Below are 16,781 nucleotides of genomic sequence, written 5' to 3' on the forward strand. Positions count from 1 at the left end.
TCACCTCATTTGTGCCTTTGTTACTGTAATTAATAATGAAAGTTTAGCATTATGCTTCCATTGTAATTTTTGACGTTGAGTTGAGCAGACTTTGTCAGTAACACACCAATCCCATGCAAGAACAAAATATTAAGTAGATCTTAATCTAATCCCATTGAATTATTTGTTTCAAATGTAAAGTAGTTTATTACCACAAGAAATTAATTTAGATGAGAGAGCAAGAAGATGCTGTGTATTCCGGTTAATTGGGACACATGTAGGACCAGTATGTGTTGGCCCAATTAAGTGGTTGGCCTAATCATGCAAAATGTTATGGAAATAGTTAAAAAGATATAAAAAAGACAAACTCAGTTTAACTGAGTAACAAATTATGTATTGAAATGAAATACTGAACAAATTAAAACATTATCAATGCTACTACAGTTTGATAAAACTGCGCATTAGTTGTTGATGGAGGAATTCACCTTATACTGTCTCATTTTTTTGATTGACTAAATGAACAAAATCAGCATTGACACCTAGTGTAGATGGTGGACTGCCTTCATACAATGCTGTTGATGATTGCATCCTCCAAATGTTCATTTTCATTGTAACATTCAAAATGATTGTGGATAGCTTCATATTCTTAATAGTTCCAAAGTTGTTTAAGTAGTGAAATCATTCCTGGTCGTTTCTGGCATCTTCAAGCCTTAATGCTTGAAACTGCAATGAGCAAAACAGTTCTGAATTGTCTTACTTCCTACAAGGCGAAACCTAACATCATGAACGACTGTGATGCTTTACTCCCAGAGGAACTCAACACCTTTTATGCATGCTTTGAAAGGGAGAATAAAACTACACCTGTGTGAATCCCTGCAGCATTTGGTGACCCTGTGATCTCTTGGATGCCAACATCAGAACGCCTTTCCAGAGGGTGGACCCTCGCAAGGCGCCAGGCTGGTGATGCCGTACCTGATAGGTGAGTGAAAACCTGTGCCAACTGGATGGAGTGTTCAAGGACATCTTCAGTCTCTCATTGCTGCAGCTGGGGGTTCCCACCTACCTCAAAAGGTGACAATTATACCAGTGCCCAAGAAGAGCAGGCTGAGCTGTCTCAGCATCACCCTGTGGCACTTGCATCTGCTGTAATGAAGTGCTTTGAGAGGTTGGTCATGGCTAGAATCAACTCTCTCAGCAAGGACCTGGACTTGCTGTAATTTGCCTATGGCCACAGTAAGTCTACAGCAAATACAATCTTACTGGCTCTCCACTCAGTCTTTGAGCACCTGGACAATAGCAATACCTACATCAGGCTGCTGTTTATGTGCTCAGTGTTCAACACGATCACACCCTCAACAAGCTCCAAAACCTGGCCCTCAGTACTTCGCTCTGCAACTGGATCCTTGACTTCTTCACCAGAAGACCACAGCCTGTGCAGATCGGAAATAACATCACTTTGCTGACAATTTACACTGCTGCAGCTCAAGGATGCATGCTTAGCCTACACTCCTTACCTCTATGACTGTGTGGCTAGGCACAGCTCAAACACTATCTATAAATCTACCCATGACACAAATGCTGTTTGCAGAGTTTCAGATGGTGATGAGGTGGTGGACAGGAACAAGATAACTCAACTGGTTGTGTGGTGTGCTAGTGACAAACTTCACTCAATGTCAGTAAGACCAAGGAATTGATTGAGGACTTAATGAAGGGGAAGTTGAGGGAAAACACTAGTCATCATTGAGAGATCAGTGGAAAAGGTGTGCAGTTTCAAGTTCCAGAGTGTCAGCATCTCTAAAGATCTATCCTGGGCCCAACATATTGATGCAGATACAAAGAAGGCACAACAGCGGCTATTTCATTAAGAGTTTGAGGAGAGTTGATATGTCACAAAAGACACTCGCAAATTTCTACTGATTAACTGTGGAGAGCATCCTAATTGGCTGCATCACCAGCTGTTATGGACTGAGGGGGTGGGCACCGCACAGGATCTGAAAAAGCTGTGGAAAGTTGTTATCTATGCCAGCTTATTTGTGGGCATTAGCCTCTCAGCATCTCGGACACCTTCAAAGGCAGTGCTTCGAAAAGGTGACAAGCATCATTAAAGGCCCCCCTTACCCAGGACATGCCCTTTTCTCATTGCAGAGTAGGCACACACTCAACAATTCAGGAACAGCTTCTTGCCCTCTGCCATCAGACTTCTGAACGAACAATGAATCCATGAGCACTACCTCACTTTTTTTCTTTCTGCTTATTGAATTAATAATTTAATTTAATATTTTTAATACATTTTGTAATTTATAGCTCTTACTATTATCTTTCTTTTTAAATCTTTTTATTGAATAAGTATACAAAAAGGTAAGCCATATAGGCACTAATACACTTAGAATATAATAAAATTACAGGAGATATTAATACAAAAATGATAGAAACAATGTAATTTAAACATAACATACTAAGATAACATAATAGTATACTAATTTTTATATATATATATATATATATATATATATCGATAGAGAAAAAGAAAAAAAAACCCAAAAAAAACCCACCGTGCAACTAACTAAAAGCAAAGCAAAGCAATGGGCTAACTTGGAACCAAGCAGAGTTAAAAAACTTAAAATCACGTCCTCAATCCCGACCTCCATTAAAAACAGTAAAAAAAACCAAGAAGGGTATATAAATATGGAGCAAAAAAAAGAGGAGAAAAAAAAATTACATTAAATGAAAATATTGAATAAAAGATCTCCAGGTCTGTTCAAATTTAAGTGAGGAATCATAAAGATTGCTTCTAATTTTCTCCAAATTCAAGCATAATATCGTCTGAGAAAACCAAAAAAAGGTAGTTGGAGCATTAAGCTCTTTCCAATGTTGTAAGATACATCTTTTCGCCATTAAAGTAAGAAATGCAATCATTCTACGGGCTGAAGGAGAAAGATTACTGGAAATTTTAGGTAGTCCAAAGATAGCAGTAATAGGGTGAGGAGAGATATCTATATTCAATACCTTGGAGATAAATATCAAAAATGTCTCTCCAAAAAGTTTCCAGAGTAGGACAAGACCAAAACATATGAGTTAAAGAGGCTATCTGCCCCGGACATCTATCACAAAAAGGATTAATATGAGAATAAAAGCGAGCTAATTTATCTTTGGACATATGTGCTCTATGAACAACTTTAAATTGAATTAGGGAATGTTTAGCACAGATAGAGGAAGTATTGACTAATTGTAAAATCTGCCCCCAATCATCCATGGAAATGATAGACCCCAATTCTTGTTCCCAATCTACCCTAATCTTATCAACTGGAGCTTTCCTAAGTTTCATAATAATATTATAAATCATAGCCGATGCACCTTTCTGACATGGATTAAGGTTAATTATAGTATCTAAAATGTATGTAGGAGGAAGCATAGGAAAAGAAGAAAGTATAGTACTTGGGAAATTTCTAACTTGTAGATATCTAAAAAAATGTATTCTTGATAAATTATATTTATTAGATAATTGTTCAAAAGACATAAGGGAATCATCTAAAAATAAATCCAAAAACCGTGAAATACACTTAGTCTTCCAAATTTGAAAAGCACGATCCGTAAAAGAGGGAGGAAAAAATATATTACCTAAAATAGGAATCGCTAGCCCAAATTGGTTAAGATCAAAAAATTTTCTGAATTGAAACCAAATACGTAAGGTATATTTAACTATCGGTTTAGATACCTGTTTGAGGCGTTTCAAATCAAAAGGAAGAGAGGAACCTAAAATAGAGCTAAGTGTATAGCCCTGAACAGATTGTAATTCCAATGCTACCCATTTAGGAATAGATAGTATATCCTGGTCAAGTAACCAAAATTTCATATGTCGAATATTAATTGCCCAATAATAGAATCTAAAGTTAGGTAATGCTAAACCTCCATCTCTCTTAGCTTTCTGTAAATGTATTTTACCCAGCCTTGGGTTTTTATTTTGCCAAATAAATGAAGAAATTTTTGAGTCAACTTTATCAAAAAAAGATTTTGGGACAAAGATTGGTAATGCCTGAAATATATATAAAAATTTTGGCAAAAAAACCATCTTAACTGCATTAATACGACCAATCAAAGTTAAATATAAAGGAAACCATTTAGATGAAAGTTGAGTAATATGGTCAATTAAGGGTAAAAAGTTAATCTTAAATAAATCTTTGTATTTACAAGTAATTTTAATCCCAAGATATGAAAAATAATTATTAATCAATTTAAATGGAAAGTTATGATATAAGGGAAGTTGTTTATTAATCGGGAAAAGTTCACTCTTACTAAGATTTAATTTATATCCTGAAAAGAGACTAAATTGTGCTAATAACTCTAAAACAGCAGGGATGGATTTTTGAGGATTAGAAATATATAAAAGTAAGTCATCAGCATAGAGTGATATTTTATGGGACTTTAAGCCCCGAGTTATCCCAGTAATATTTGGAGATTCTTGAATGGCAATTGCAAGAGATTCTAATGCAATATCAAATAATAAAGGACTAAGAGGACAACCTTGTCGAGTACCTCGAAAAAGAGGGAAAAAAGGTGAGCTTAGAGAGTTAATACGGACCAAGGCCACAGGAGAATGATATAACAGTTTGATCCAGGATATATATTTCGAGCTAAAATTAAACATTTCAAGCACCTTAAATAAGTAAGGCCATTCTACTCTATCAAAAGTTTTCTCAGCATCTAAAGAGATAACACACTCAGGAACATTTTGTGAGGGGGTATAAACAATATTTAACAGTGTGCGAATGTTATAAAAAGAGTAACGACCTTTAATGAAACCCGTTTGGTCTTCCGAAATAATAAAAGGAAGTACTTTTTCTAATCTGTTTGCTAATAACTTAGAAAACACTTTAGAATCAACATTTAATAAAGATATTGGTCTATAAGATGCACATTGAGCAGGATCTTTATCCTTCTTTAATATTAGAGAAATTGACGCTCTATTGAAAGATTCGGGAAGTTTACCAAGTTTTAATGAAGCCTCAAAAACCCTACAGAACCAAGGGATTAATGAAGGTGCAAAACATTTATAAAATTCTACGGTAAACCCATCAGGGCCAGGTGCTTTCCCCAAATTCATAGAGGAAATAACATTCTTAATCTCATCAGTGGTAATGGGAGTATCTAGCATAGAAGACATATCCTGTGAAATCTCAGGGAAATCTAGGTTATCTAAAAAATCATTCATATATTTAGAGTCTCGAGGAGACTCTGATTGATATAAGGAAGAATAAAAATCACAGAAGGTTTGATTAATCCCCGCATGATCAAGTATCAGTCGGTCATTTTGGTTATAAATCTGATTAATTTGAGATTTAGCATAATTAGACTTCAATTGATTAGCCAGCAGTTTGCCAGTTTTGTCACTGTGTACATAAAATTCACTTCTTGTCTTCTTTAATTGGTTTACAATCAAGGACGAAAGTAATAAACTGTGTTCTATTTGAAGTTCAGTTCTTTGTTTAAATAACTCCTCAGAGGGAGCTGTAACATATTTCTTATCAATTTTCTTAATCTTGTCCACAATTACCAACTCCTCCTGCTTCAGCTTCTTCCTTTAAGCAGCAGAATACGAGATAATCTGACCACGAATATAAGCTTTAAAGGTATCCCAAAGAATGTTCACAGAAATATCCTCTGTATAGTTGATTGTAAAAAAAAGATCAATTTGTTCATTCATAAAGTTAACAAAGTCCGAGTCCTGAAGCAACAGCGAATTAAAACACCATTGTCTATTATTTTGTGTATTGGCCTGAATTTTAATAGAAATCTTAAGTGGAGCATGATCCGATATGGTTATAGAGTCATAATCACATTTAATCACTGAAGAAATAAGATGAGAGTCAATAAAGAAATAATCAATTCTTGAATAGGAATGGTGAACATGTGGAAAAAAAAGAAAAATCTTTTTCCTGAGGATGCAAAAAACGCCAAATGTCCGTCGACCCAGAATCAGAGAGGAATGAATTAATCAAAGTTGCAGATTTATTAGGTAAGGTCCGTACAGGAGCCGAACAGTCCAAAGCTGGAGATAAACAGGTATTAAGATCTCCACCCCAGATCAATGAAAACTCATTCAAATTCGGGAACTGATTAAATAATGATTTATAAAATTCTGGACAGTCCATATTAGGAGCATAAACATTAACCAAAACTACCTTTTTATTAAATAGTAGACCACTAATCAGTAGAAATCTACCATTCGGATCAGAAATAATATCATGTTGTATAAAAGTAACTGAGGAGTCTATAAAAATAGAGACGCCTCGAATCTTAGCGTTAGAGTTCGAATGAAACTGTTGTTCCTTCCAGAATTTAAAAAAAACGTAGTCTGTCCCCCCTCCGCACATGGGTCTCTTGTAAAAAATAATATTTGTGCTTTAAGTCTCCGGAACACTTTAAAAACTTTTTTCCTTTCAATAGGATGATTAAGACCATTAGTATTCCAGGAGACAAAATTAATAATAGACTCCATAAACCCTAAAGTCAACCCGCAACAAGGAGGATTGACGATAGGCTCGACCCATGAACCCGGAAAGGGAACAGAACAAATAAGAGATACCGGGAAGGAGAACGCAACCAATACTTCAATAGTGTACATAGCCCAACTCTTACTATTATCAATTGCAATGTACTGCTGCTGCAGAACAACAAATTTCACAACATGGGTCAGTGATATTAAACCTGATGCTGATTCTTATTCTACTGCTTTATTTCTCACCAACTATCAGTCACCAAAATCACACTTTTTTTGAATGTTATTTAAAAACTGTCCACTCTCAGCACAGTGTAGTGTCTAACGGCCACACAAGTGCACTCATGCCCCAATGAAACAGCACAGTGTTCCAAATAAACAAAGGGAATCCCGGCTATTTTCTCCATTAACTTTTGTTCTTTAACAGTTATCTCATAGAAGCGGCTGCCCCGATTAACTGGTGGCCCTGTTAACTGGAATCCACTATATTTTGTGTTTCTGCTGCATTAACCCCAAGCTAAGATAAATTAAGGTGCATTAATCAATCTAAATATGTGTGAATAGATAAGCCATCTTCTATGTGGTAAAGTGCAGCAATCCTATATTGGTGACTATAAACCATTGATAATCAATCCATTAATCCATAGGTTTGTTTTTATTCCTATTATTAAACCATGCAAATCAAGGTTGTACTTACTGTATTTTTAAGAATTGGTTCTTGTAAGAATTGGAATCTTTATTTGGGGTCTTGCACAGCAAACTTAATCACAGACTTTTCACAAACTGTATTTGAATCTGGATTGAGGTCAGGAAATCACAGCGCTTGCCTCACTGCCAGAAGTAAGGTGAATTAAGTTTGTTCAGTCACATTTTCCTGTTCTAAAGTGTTTTTGTTGTAGAACTGTTCATAATTTTTAAGGTGTGGAGAAATTTTCCTGCTGATCTTGAAAAAAACTACCTACAAAAATCTCAGTAGTTTTGATGTAGGTAAACAAGCCTGATTACCTAACCTGAGCTGTACTGAGCTCAACAATGAGTTTGGTTTGGGTCGAATGTATGCACAGGAACAGATCCTTGGGCCCACGGTGTCTGTGCCAACCATCATCCCAAGATGTTCTGAGAGAATGCTGGGGTTTAGTTGTTTTTGGATCATGCTGGTCTGACTCAGTACCGTATCCTGGTCAAGAATGTTTGCTTGGTTGTAACCTTAGGTCTGAATAGCATTTGTTGGAGACTACATTTATGATATACAGGTCAGATATGGGGAAATAAAAAGTAAAAATGTTTGGATTAGCCCATTTTTAATTTTGTATCTGAGCAGACCAGTAGTAGAATTTTTGTTCTGTCAGCTTGCGGGGATTTTTGGTGTCTTGCAGAAGTGATGTAATCATATAGGTGAAACAGCCAATTGCATTGAATAATTCTCAGGACAGTAATTCGGAAGAACAGAGCTCTCACTTTTAATTAGCTTTATGTTTTACAGAGAGCAATGAAAAACATTAGTTCATACTGACGGATATGGAAGATGAAAATCATAAACTATGAAAAAATTAATTGTATTTTGAAACAATTGAGGGGATCAGATTCCCAGAGTATAATGATATACTGAGAGCAAAGAGGTGGCTTACCAACAAGCCTGGCTTAATCTGTCGTTTTTCATCTTGAAATCTCAGTTACTTCTCATTCAACATAGTGGAGCAATTTCAGGCTTTAGTTACAGTTACTGAAAATTGAATTTCTCATCAGTTCACTGAGTTTGGCTGTTAGCTTGGAAAAATCTGCACAACATCCTTTTAAAGAACAAAAACAAAAATAGAGCAAAAATTAGTGGGAAGTTGGAGGACTGGGAAGCTTTTTAAAAACCAACAGAAGACAACTTTTTAAAAAAAGTAATTAAGAAGGAAATGACTTATTTTTATAGCCAATAAAAATTAAAGAAAATACCAAAAGTTTCTTCAGATCCATTAGAAGTAAAAGAGAGGTGAGAGTGGATATCGGAATGCTGGAGAGGTAGTAATGGGGGATAATGAAATAGCGGATGAACTAAACAAGTATTTTGCATTAGTCTTCACTTTGGAAGATACTAGCAGTATGGTGGAAGTTCTAGGTGTCAGGGGCATGAAGTGTATGAAGTTTCCATTACTAGAGAGAAGGGTCTTGGGAAACTGAAAGGTCTAAAGGTAGATAAGTTAATCTGGACCAGATGGTGTACACCCCAGAATTCTGAAAGAAGTGGCCGAAGAGCTCATGGAGGCATTAGTGATGATCTTTCAAGAATCACTAGATTCTGGAATGGTTCTGGAAGATATGAAAATTGCAAATCTTACTCCACTCTTCAAAATGGGAGAAAGGCTGAAAAACAAACTAACTATCGGCCAGTAAGTCTGACCGCGGTGGTTGGGAAGATGTTGGAGTCGATTATCAAGAATGAAAACTCAGGGTACTTGGAGGCACATAATAAAATAGGCCATAGTCAGCATGGTTTGCTGAAGGGAAAATCTTGCCTGACAAATCTGTTGGAATTCTTTGAAGAATTAACGAGCTGGATAGACAAAGGAGAATCAGATGATGTGTATTTGAATTTTCAGAAGGCCTTGGACAAGGTGCCACACATGAGGCTGCTTTAACAACCTACAAGCCCATGGTATTACAGCAAAGATTCTAACATGGATAGAGCAGTGGCTGGTTGGTAGGAGGCAAAGAGTGGGAGTAAAGGGAGCCGTTCTTGGTTGGCTGCTGGTGACTAGTGGTGTTCCACAGGTGTCTGTGTTGGGACCGATTCTTTTTACATGACATGTCAATGATTTGGATGATGGAATTGATGGGTTTATTGCAAAGTTTGAAGACTTTCAAATATGAAGATAGATGGAAGGGCATGTAATTCTGAGGAAGTAGAGAGGCTACAGGAAGACAGATAGATTATGAGAATGGGCTAAGAAATGGCAGATGGAATACAGTGTCCTGAAGTGTATGGTCATGCACTTTAGTGGAAGAAATGGAAGTGTTGACTATTTTCTAAATGGAAAGAAAATACAAAAAACTGAGGTGCAAAGGGACTTAGGAGTCCTTCTGCAGGATTCTGTGAAGGTTAATTTGCAGGTTGAGTCTGTGGTGAAGAAGACAAATGCAATGTTAGCATTTATTTCAAGAGTACTAGAATATAAAAGCAAGGATGTAATGTTGAGACTTCATAAAGAACTGGTGAGGCCTCACTTGGAGTATTGTGAACAGTTTTGGGCCCCTCATCTTAGAAAGGATGAGCTGAACCTAGAGAGGGTTCCAAGGAGGTTCACTAAAATGATTCCAGGATTGAATGGCTTGTCATATGAAGAGCATGTGATGCCTCTGGGCCTGTATTCACTAGAATTCAGAAGAATAAAGAGTGACCTCATGGAAGCCTATTGAATAGTGAAAGACCTTGATAGAGTGGATGTGGAGAGGATGTTTCCTATGGTGGGGGAGTCTAAGACCAGAGGACACAGCCTCAGAATAGAGAGGCGTCCTTTTAGAATCGAGATGAGGAGGAATTTCTTTAGCCAGAGAGTGGTAAATCTGTGGAATTCATTACCACAGGCAGCTGTGCAGGTTGATAGATTCTTGATTGGTAAGGGCATGATGGAATATGGGGAGAAGGCAGGAGACTGGGGCTGAGAGGGAAGTGGAACAACCATGATGAAATGGTGGAGCAGATTCAATGGGCCAAATGGCCTAATTCTGTTCCTCTATATTATGGTCTTTTGCCCTTTTAAAGAACAAGGAATCACTAACAGTAAGCTCTGGGTTTCTGCATTAAGTTACACATACTCATCCTCCGAAAGTTACTGTCAGACTTCCTCCGCTGTAGCACTGAGTGCTGATCTCTCATTGTCCTCATTGCAAAGACAGGACCTTTAGAGAAAGCACCTTTCCAATACCCCAGCAAGCCACTACTTGACGTGTGAACATCTTATTGGTTTGCCCAAGGGGTAAATGGAACTTTGTTCAAACTCGTGCAAATTGTGGTGCTTTTCATTGCTGGGATGATCAAAATAGAGGCTAAAGGTCAACACACACAAAATGCTGGAGGATCTCAGCAGCTCAGGCAACATCGATGGAGAGGTACAAACAGCTGATATTTCATTGAGGCCAAGACCCTTCAATATTTCCAGCATCTGTAGAATCTGTCATCTTTAGAGATTATATTATTCAGTTTATTGAGAGAATCAGCACAGAACAGACCCTTCCGGCCCAACAAGCCGCACTGCCCAGCAACCCAACTATTTAACTCTAGTCAAATCACTTTTAATGTTACATGGCATTTAAGTGCAGAAATATATCTTTATAAGCTGTTAAAACACAATTTGTACTCATAAGATGTCAATTATGCTATTTGGCATGTGGAGAGGTAAACTGTAATTGTACCTTTATACCTTCACTGTGGATGGTAGGTCCTACATCAGGTTCAGGGACAGTTGTTACTGTACCACCATCTGGCTCCTGACCCAGTGTGGATAACTTCACCCATCTCAACACTGAACTCATTCCACAACCTTTCAGGTCACTTTCAAAGACCCGACAGCTCATGTCCTCAGTATTATTTATTTATTTATTGTTGTTACTTATTTTTGTATTTGCATAGTTTGTCTTTTGCGCATTGGTTATTTGTCAGTATTTAATTATGTGTAATTTTTCATTGCTTCTATTGGATTACTTTGTTCTACTGTGAATGCCTGCAGGAAAATGAATCTCAGGGTAGTATATGGTGAGGCTAAGCACAGCTCCATTGCCCTTAAGTTTGCAGGTGACCCCACTGTCGAGTTTGAATCAAAGGTGTTGACAGATCAGCAAATAGGTGGGAGATTGAAATTCTGGTTGGGTGGTGCCACAACAGCAACCTGTCACTCAATGTCAGCAAAACAAAGGAGGAGGAAGCTAGAGGTCCATGTGCCAGTCCTCGTCAGAGGGTCAGAGGTGGAGAGGGTCAGCAACTTTAAATTCCTCAGTGTTATCATTTCAGAGGATCTGTCATGGGTCCAGCACACAAGTGCTGTCATGGTAGCACCTCTACTTTCTAAGAAGTTTGTAAAGATTCAGCTTGTCATCTCAAATTTTGACAAATTTCTATCGATGTGTGGTAGAGAGTATATTGACTGGTTGCATCATGGCCTGGTATGTAAACCCTTGTACAGAAAAGCCTACAAAAGGTAGTGGATACAAGCCCAGTCCATCATGGGTGAAGCCCTCCCTGGCATTTTACGCGGAGCACTGTTGCAGGATGGCAAAATCCATCATCAGTGACTTCCACCATGCAGGCCATGCTCTCTGCTCACTGCTGCCATCAGGAAGGTACAGGAGCCTCAGGACCTACGCCACCAACTTCAGAAACAGTTATTACCCCTGAACCAGAGGGGGTAACTTCACTCAACTTCATTTGCCCCATCACTGAACTGTTCCCACAAGCTATGGGCTCACTTTCAAAGACTCTTCATCTCATGCTGTTGATAGTCATTGCTTATTTATTTATCTATTCATTTCCCTCTTTTTGCATTTGTGCAGTTTGTTATTTTGTTTTTGCATATTGGTTATTTGTCCATTTTATTGGGTGTGGCCTTTCATTCTATTGTGTTTCTTGTATTTACTGTGAATGCCTGCAAGCAAATGAATCTCAAGATATTGTATGGTGATGTATATGTACTTTGATAACAAATTTACTTTGAACGTTTTCTTTTGCAAAATCTAGGACAGTCTTGGTGGAAATAGCAAAACGGCAATGATAGCGACAGTCAGCCCTGCAGCCGACAATTATGACGAAACGCTGTCAACGCTGAGGTACGCAGACAGAGCCAAAAACATTATTAATCATGCTGTGGTGAATGAAGATCCTAATGCCCGGATCATCCGGGAGCTCCGCGAGGAAGTAGATAAACTGCGGGAACAACTCTCCAGAGCAGAGGTATGATGTAGTAGGAATCCTGGATTCTGGTTTGTTAGAAATAGCTTGGTAAGATGTGTATTGACTGTTCAAAAGAGGACATAGAAATGGAAGTAACTGTAAATACTAAGCACCGTTAATGATTCTTCACAATGTATTAGCTACACAGAATCTTGTGTTACAGCATGTTTTTACTCAAGAGTAGTGAATGGTGATGTGTGTACTTTGTTAATAAATTTACTCTGAACTTTGAACATTTTGATGAAATGCAGTTGACTGATCCAGATATTGCATATAATTCATGTACCTGGAGGTAACATAGTCAATTATTCAAAACTGCAGAGGCCTCAAGTATAGATTGTTGATTTGCAAAACTGCTTTAATCTGAGTGGCAGAAATGGTGTGGATAGAGTAGGAAAGGGGGAATTAAAGGGCTCTGGCGGCCCCTGCTGGCAAATTCTGCATTCACCTTCCAGTTACAAAATTCGCTTGGCTGTGTGATCCTATAATCAAATATTTATTAAATGATAGCTCAGTTGGCCTCTGCTGTTCCTTTGGATTTATTGGCTGCGTGAAGAGAAGGAGCCTGCTATATGGCCAACAGCTTTCTCCCCATGTTGTACTGCCCTGGCCTACGTATCACACAGACAGCTTGGACATAACATCCGTGGTTGACCCTGACCAACAGAAGGCCTCATGATGATTCAATGTAAAGTACTTTTTCTTTAAACTTTGATGTTAATGACCCTGTTCCACTATATATCACACAGACAGCTTGGACATAACATCCATGGTTGACCCTGACCAACAGAGGGCCTCATGATGATTCAATGTAAAGTACTTTTTCTTTAAATTTTGATGTTAGTGACCCTGTTCCACTGTGCAAAGAATAAATAGAGTGCATCTAATCTAACTGAGATGATTGCCAATCTTTGCATCAATGATTTTTCAGAATGGAGCCCTTCAGCCCAACTTGTCCATGCTGAACCATTTAAACCATTGGTTCCCATTGACCTGCACTGGAACCACAGCCCTCCCATCCATGTACTTGTATGCACCACTTATGCTGGCAGCTCATTCCACACTCTCACGACCCTCTGAGTGTAGAAGTTTCCTCTAATGTTCCCGTTAAACTTTTAATCTTTCACCCTTAACCCATGATGTCTAGTTGTTATCTCATCTATTTTCTGAATTCTATCAGAATTTAAGGCTTATGTTATATGGTAGATATTTGCACTTAGATGGTGCATAAAATGGAGAAATACCTTTTACTTCTTCTGGAGGTAGTGGTAATTTATATAGTTGTGGTCTATACTTGTGGATTTTCAATGCTTATAAAAGTGTTGGTTTATGTGAACATCGGAATAAAAGAACAAGCTGTAGTTAGTCAACAGATGTGGTATTTTTGATAGGAGACACAATTAACGTGTCAGTGAACTTTCACCAGACCGGATAACAAGTGTTTTTAAAGACACTGTGAAAGTGATATTAGTGTGAAAGGTAGATGAGGTTAACTATCACCAAATACTACAGTACTAATAGTTGAGAAGAGAATAAAAATGGAACAAACAAAATTGTTGTGTGAAGTTCAGGAACAGTTATTTACTTTTCAACCATCAGGGTTCTGAACCAGCATGGATAACTTCACTCACCTCAAGAAACTGATTCCACAACCTGGGGACATACGATTCTAGGACTCAGTATTATTTATTTTCTATTTATTTATTATTATTATTATTTGTGCTTTTTTTGCGTTTACGATTTGTCTTTTGCACATTGGTTGTTTGTCAGTGTTTGTAGTTTTTCATTTGTTTTACTGTGAATGGCCACAAGAAAATGAATCTCAGGATGGTGTATGGTGACGTGTATATATACTTTGTACTTTGAACTATTGAACTCAGTGTATTCCACCTCCTTGAAAGATGAAGTGTTGTTCCTCACATTTCTGTTGGGTTTCATTGAAACAATTTCAGAGCCTGAAGACATTTCAATTGGGCGTCAGGTGACAATTTAAAATTTCAGATAATCGGAAGTCATCTGAGTCCATTATAATTTTGCAATAACCCATCATGTTGCCCCTTTGGAGTCTCCTCCAAACGAAGAAAAGCAAATTGACCTACCAGTGTCTCATAAACACAAGATTCTGCAGATGCTGGAAATCCAGGGAAACACACACAAAATGTTGAGGGAACTCAGCAGGTTAGGAAGCATCTATGGAAAGGAAGAGTTTAATTCATGTTTTAGAAAGTTCTACAACATCCTGATATGTTCTCTGTCCTGGGCAATGAAGGCAAGTATGTTGTGTGGATTGCAGATGCTGGAATTTGGAGCAAAAAAAAAGCTGGAAGAATTCAGCAGATCAGGCAGTGTCTGTAGTGGGAAACAGAAAATTAACACGTAGAAAGGAGAGGGGAAGTAGGCAGTATAAAGAGGTGATAGAAAGGTGTGGAGCAAGTGATAGGGGAATCCAGGTGAGGAAGGGTAATAGGCAAATGAAGCAGGGAGGGATGGAAATAGTGACAGATGCTGGGAGGTAATAGGTGAAGGCAGCAAAAGGCTTCAGATGGTGGAATCTGATAGCAGAGGTTGGTAAGAGCATGGAACCAAATAGGGAAGACTGGGATTAGTGGTGTCCCACATAAATCAGTCCAGGGACTCTCACTGTTTCTTACATACGGCAATGTCTTGGATAAGGATGAGCTTTATTTGTAATATGTATATTGAAGCATGCACTTGTTGGCCACTTTATTAGGTACCTTCCTGTACCTAATAAAGTGGGTGTTGAGTGTATGTTTGTGATCTTCTGTTGTTGTAACCCATCCACTTCAAGGCTCAACATGTTGTATGTTCAGAGATGCTCTTCTGCACATCACTGTTTTAACGTGGTTATTTGAGTTGTTGTCAACTTCCTGTCAGCTTGAACCAGTCTGGCCATTCTCCTCTGACATCTCTCATTAACAAGGTATTTTCACCCACAGAACTGCAGCTCACTAGATGTTTTTCACTTTTCACACCAATCTCTGTAAACTCTAGAGACTGTTGTGCTTAAAAATCCCATGAGGTCAGCAGTTTCTGAGATGCACAAACCACCCCTTCTCATTCCATGATCAAAGTCACTGATGTTTGATTTGAACAGCAAATGAACCTCTTGACCATGCCTGTATGCTTTTCTGTGTTGAGTCACTGCCACATATTGGCTGATTGGACATTTGCATTAACGAGCAGATGTGGTGTACCTAATAAAGTGGCCATTCAGTATTCATAGAATCTTGTGTCCTAACCCAAGATATGATATGCTTATATTGGCAGAAGTCTACCGCACTTTGCCAGATTGGTTTTGAGGATGTGCAATTTCTCCCCCATGGAAGGATTTAACATTTCTACCCTCTTGCATTTAGAAAAACAGGACATAATTTCATTAGAGTCAGGTTTATTATCACTGACATGTGAAATTTAGTTGCTTTGTAGTAGCAGTACCATGCAATACATACAAAATTACTAAAAAATTGCAATAAATAGAACAAAATATTGAGATAGTGTCCATGGGTTCATTGTTTATTCAAAAATCTGATGGTGGATGGCAGAAACTGTTCCTAAAATGATAAGCATGTTTCTTCAGGCTGCTGTGATGGTAGCGGTGAGAAGAGGGCATGTCTCGGATGGAGAGAGTCCTTAGTAATGGACGCTGCCTTTTTGAAGCATCACTTCCTGAAGAGTCCTTGGTGGTGTGGCGGAGGGACCAGTGCCCATCTGTAACTAAAGCTATAACCACTGCAACATACATCAAAGTTGCTGGTGAACGCAGCAGGCCAAGCAGCATCTATAGGAAGAGGCGCAGTCGACGTTTCAGGCCGAGACCCTTCATCAGGACTAACTGAAGGAAGAGTGAGTAAGGGATTTGAAAGGGGGAGGGGGAGATGCAAAATGATAGGAGAAGACAGGAGGGGGAGGGATAGAGCCGAGAGCTGGACAGGTGATAGGCAAAAGGGGATACGAGAGGATCATGGGACAGGAGGTCCGGGAAGAAAGACGGGGGGGGGGTGACCCAGAGGATGGGCAAGAGGTATATTCAGAGGGACAGAGGGAGAAAAAGGAGAGCGAGAGAAAGAATGTGTGCATAAAAATGAGTAACAGCTGGGGTACGAGGGGGAGGTGGGGCCTAGCGGAAGCTAGAGAAGTCAATGTTCACGCCATCAGGTTGGAGGCTACCCAGACGGAATATAAGGTGTTGTTCCTCCAACCTGAGTGTGGCTTCATCTCCACAGTAGAGGAGGCCGTGGACAGACATGTCAGAATGGGAATGGGATGTGGAATTAAAATGTGTGGCCACTGGGAGATCCTGCTTTCTCTGGCGGACAGAGCGTAGATGTTCAGCAAAGCGGTCTCCCAGTCTGC

At 38.6% G+C, this 16,781-nt stretch overlaps 1 protein-coding gene across 1 annotated transcript in view; it reads left to right on the forward strand.

The window, feature by feature from the left end:
• The window catches only part of LOC134350789 (kinesin-like protein KIF13B), a 285,072-nt gene that overhangs the window by 154,187 nt on the left and 114,104 nt on the right, over positions 1-16,781 (forward strand). Inside the window, exon 11 of the mRNA XM_063056478.1 lies at positions 12,195-12,407. Coding sequence (XP_062912548.1) covers positions 12,195-12,407 — 213 coding nt within the window. The remainder of the gene's footprint in view (positions 1-12,194; positions 12,408-16,781) is intronic.

The sequence above is a fragment of the Mobula hypostoma genome, chromosome 8 (assembly GCF_963921235.1).
Source record: "Mobula hypostoma chromosome 8, sMobHyp1.1, whole genome shotgun sequence".
NCBI classification, from domain to species: Eukaryota; Metazoa; Chordata; class Chondrichthyes; order Myliobatiformes; family Myliobatidae; genus Mobula; species Mobula hypostoma.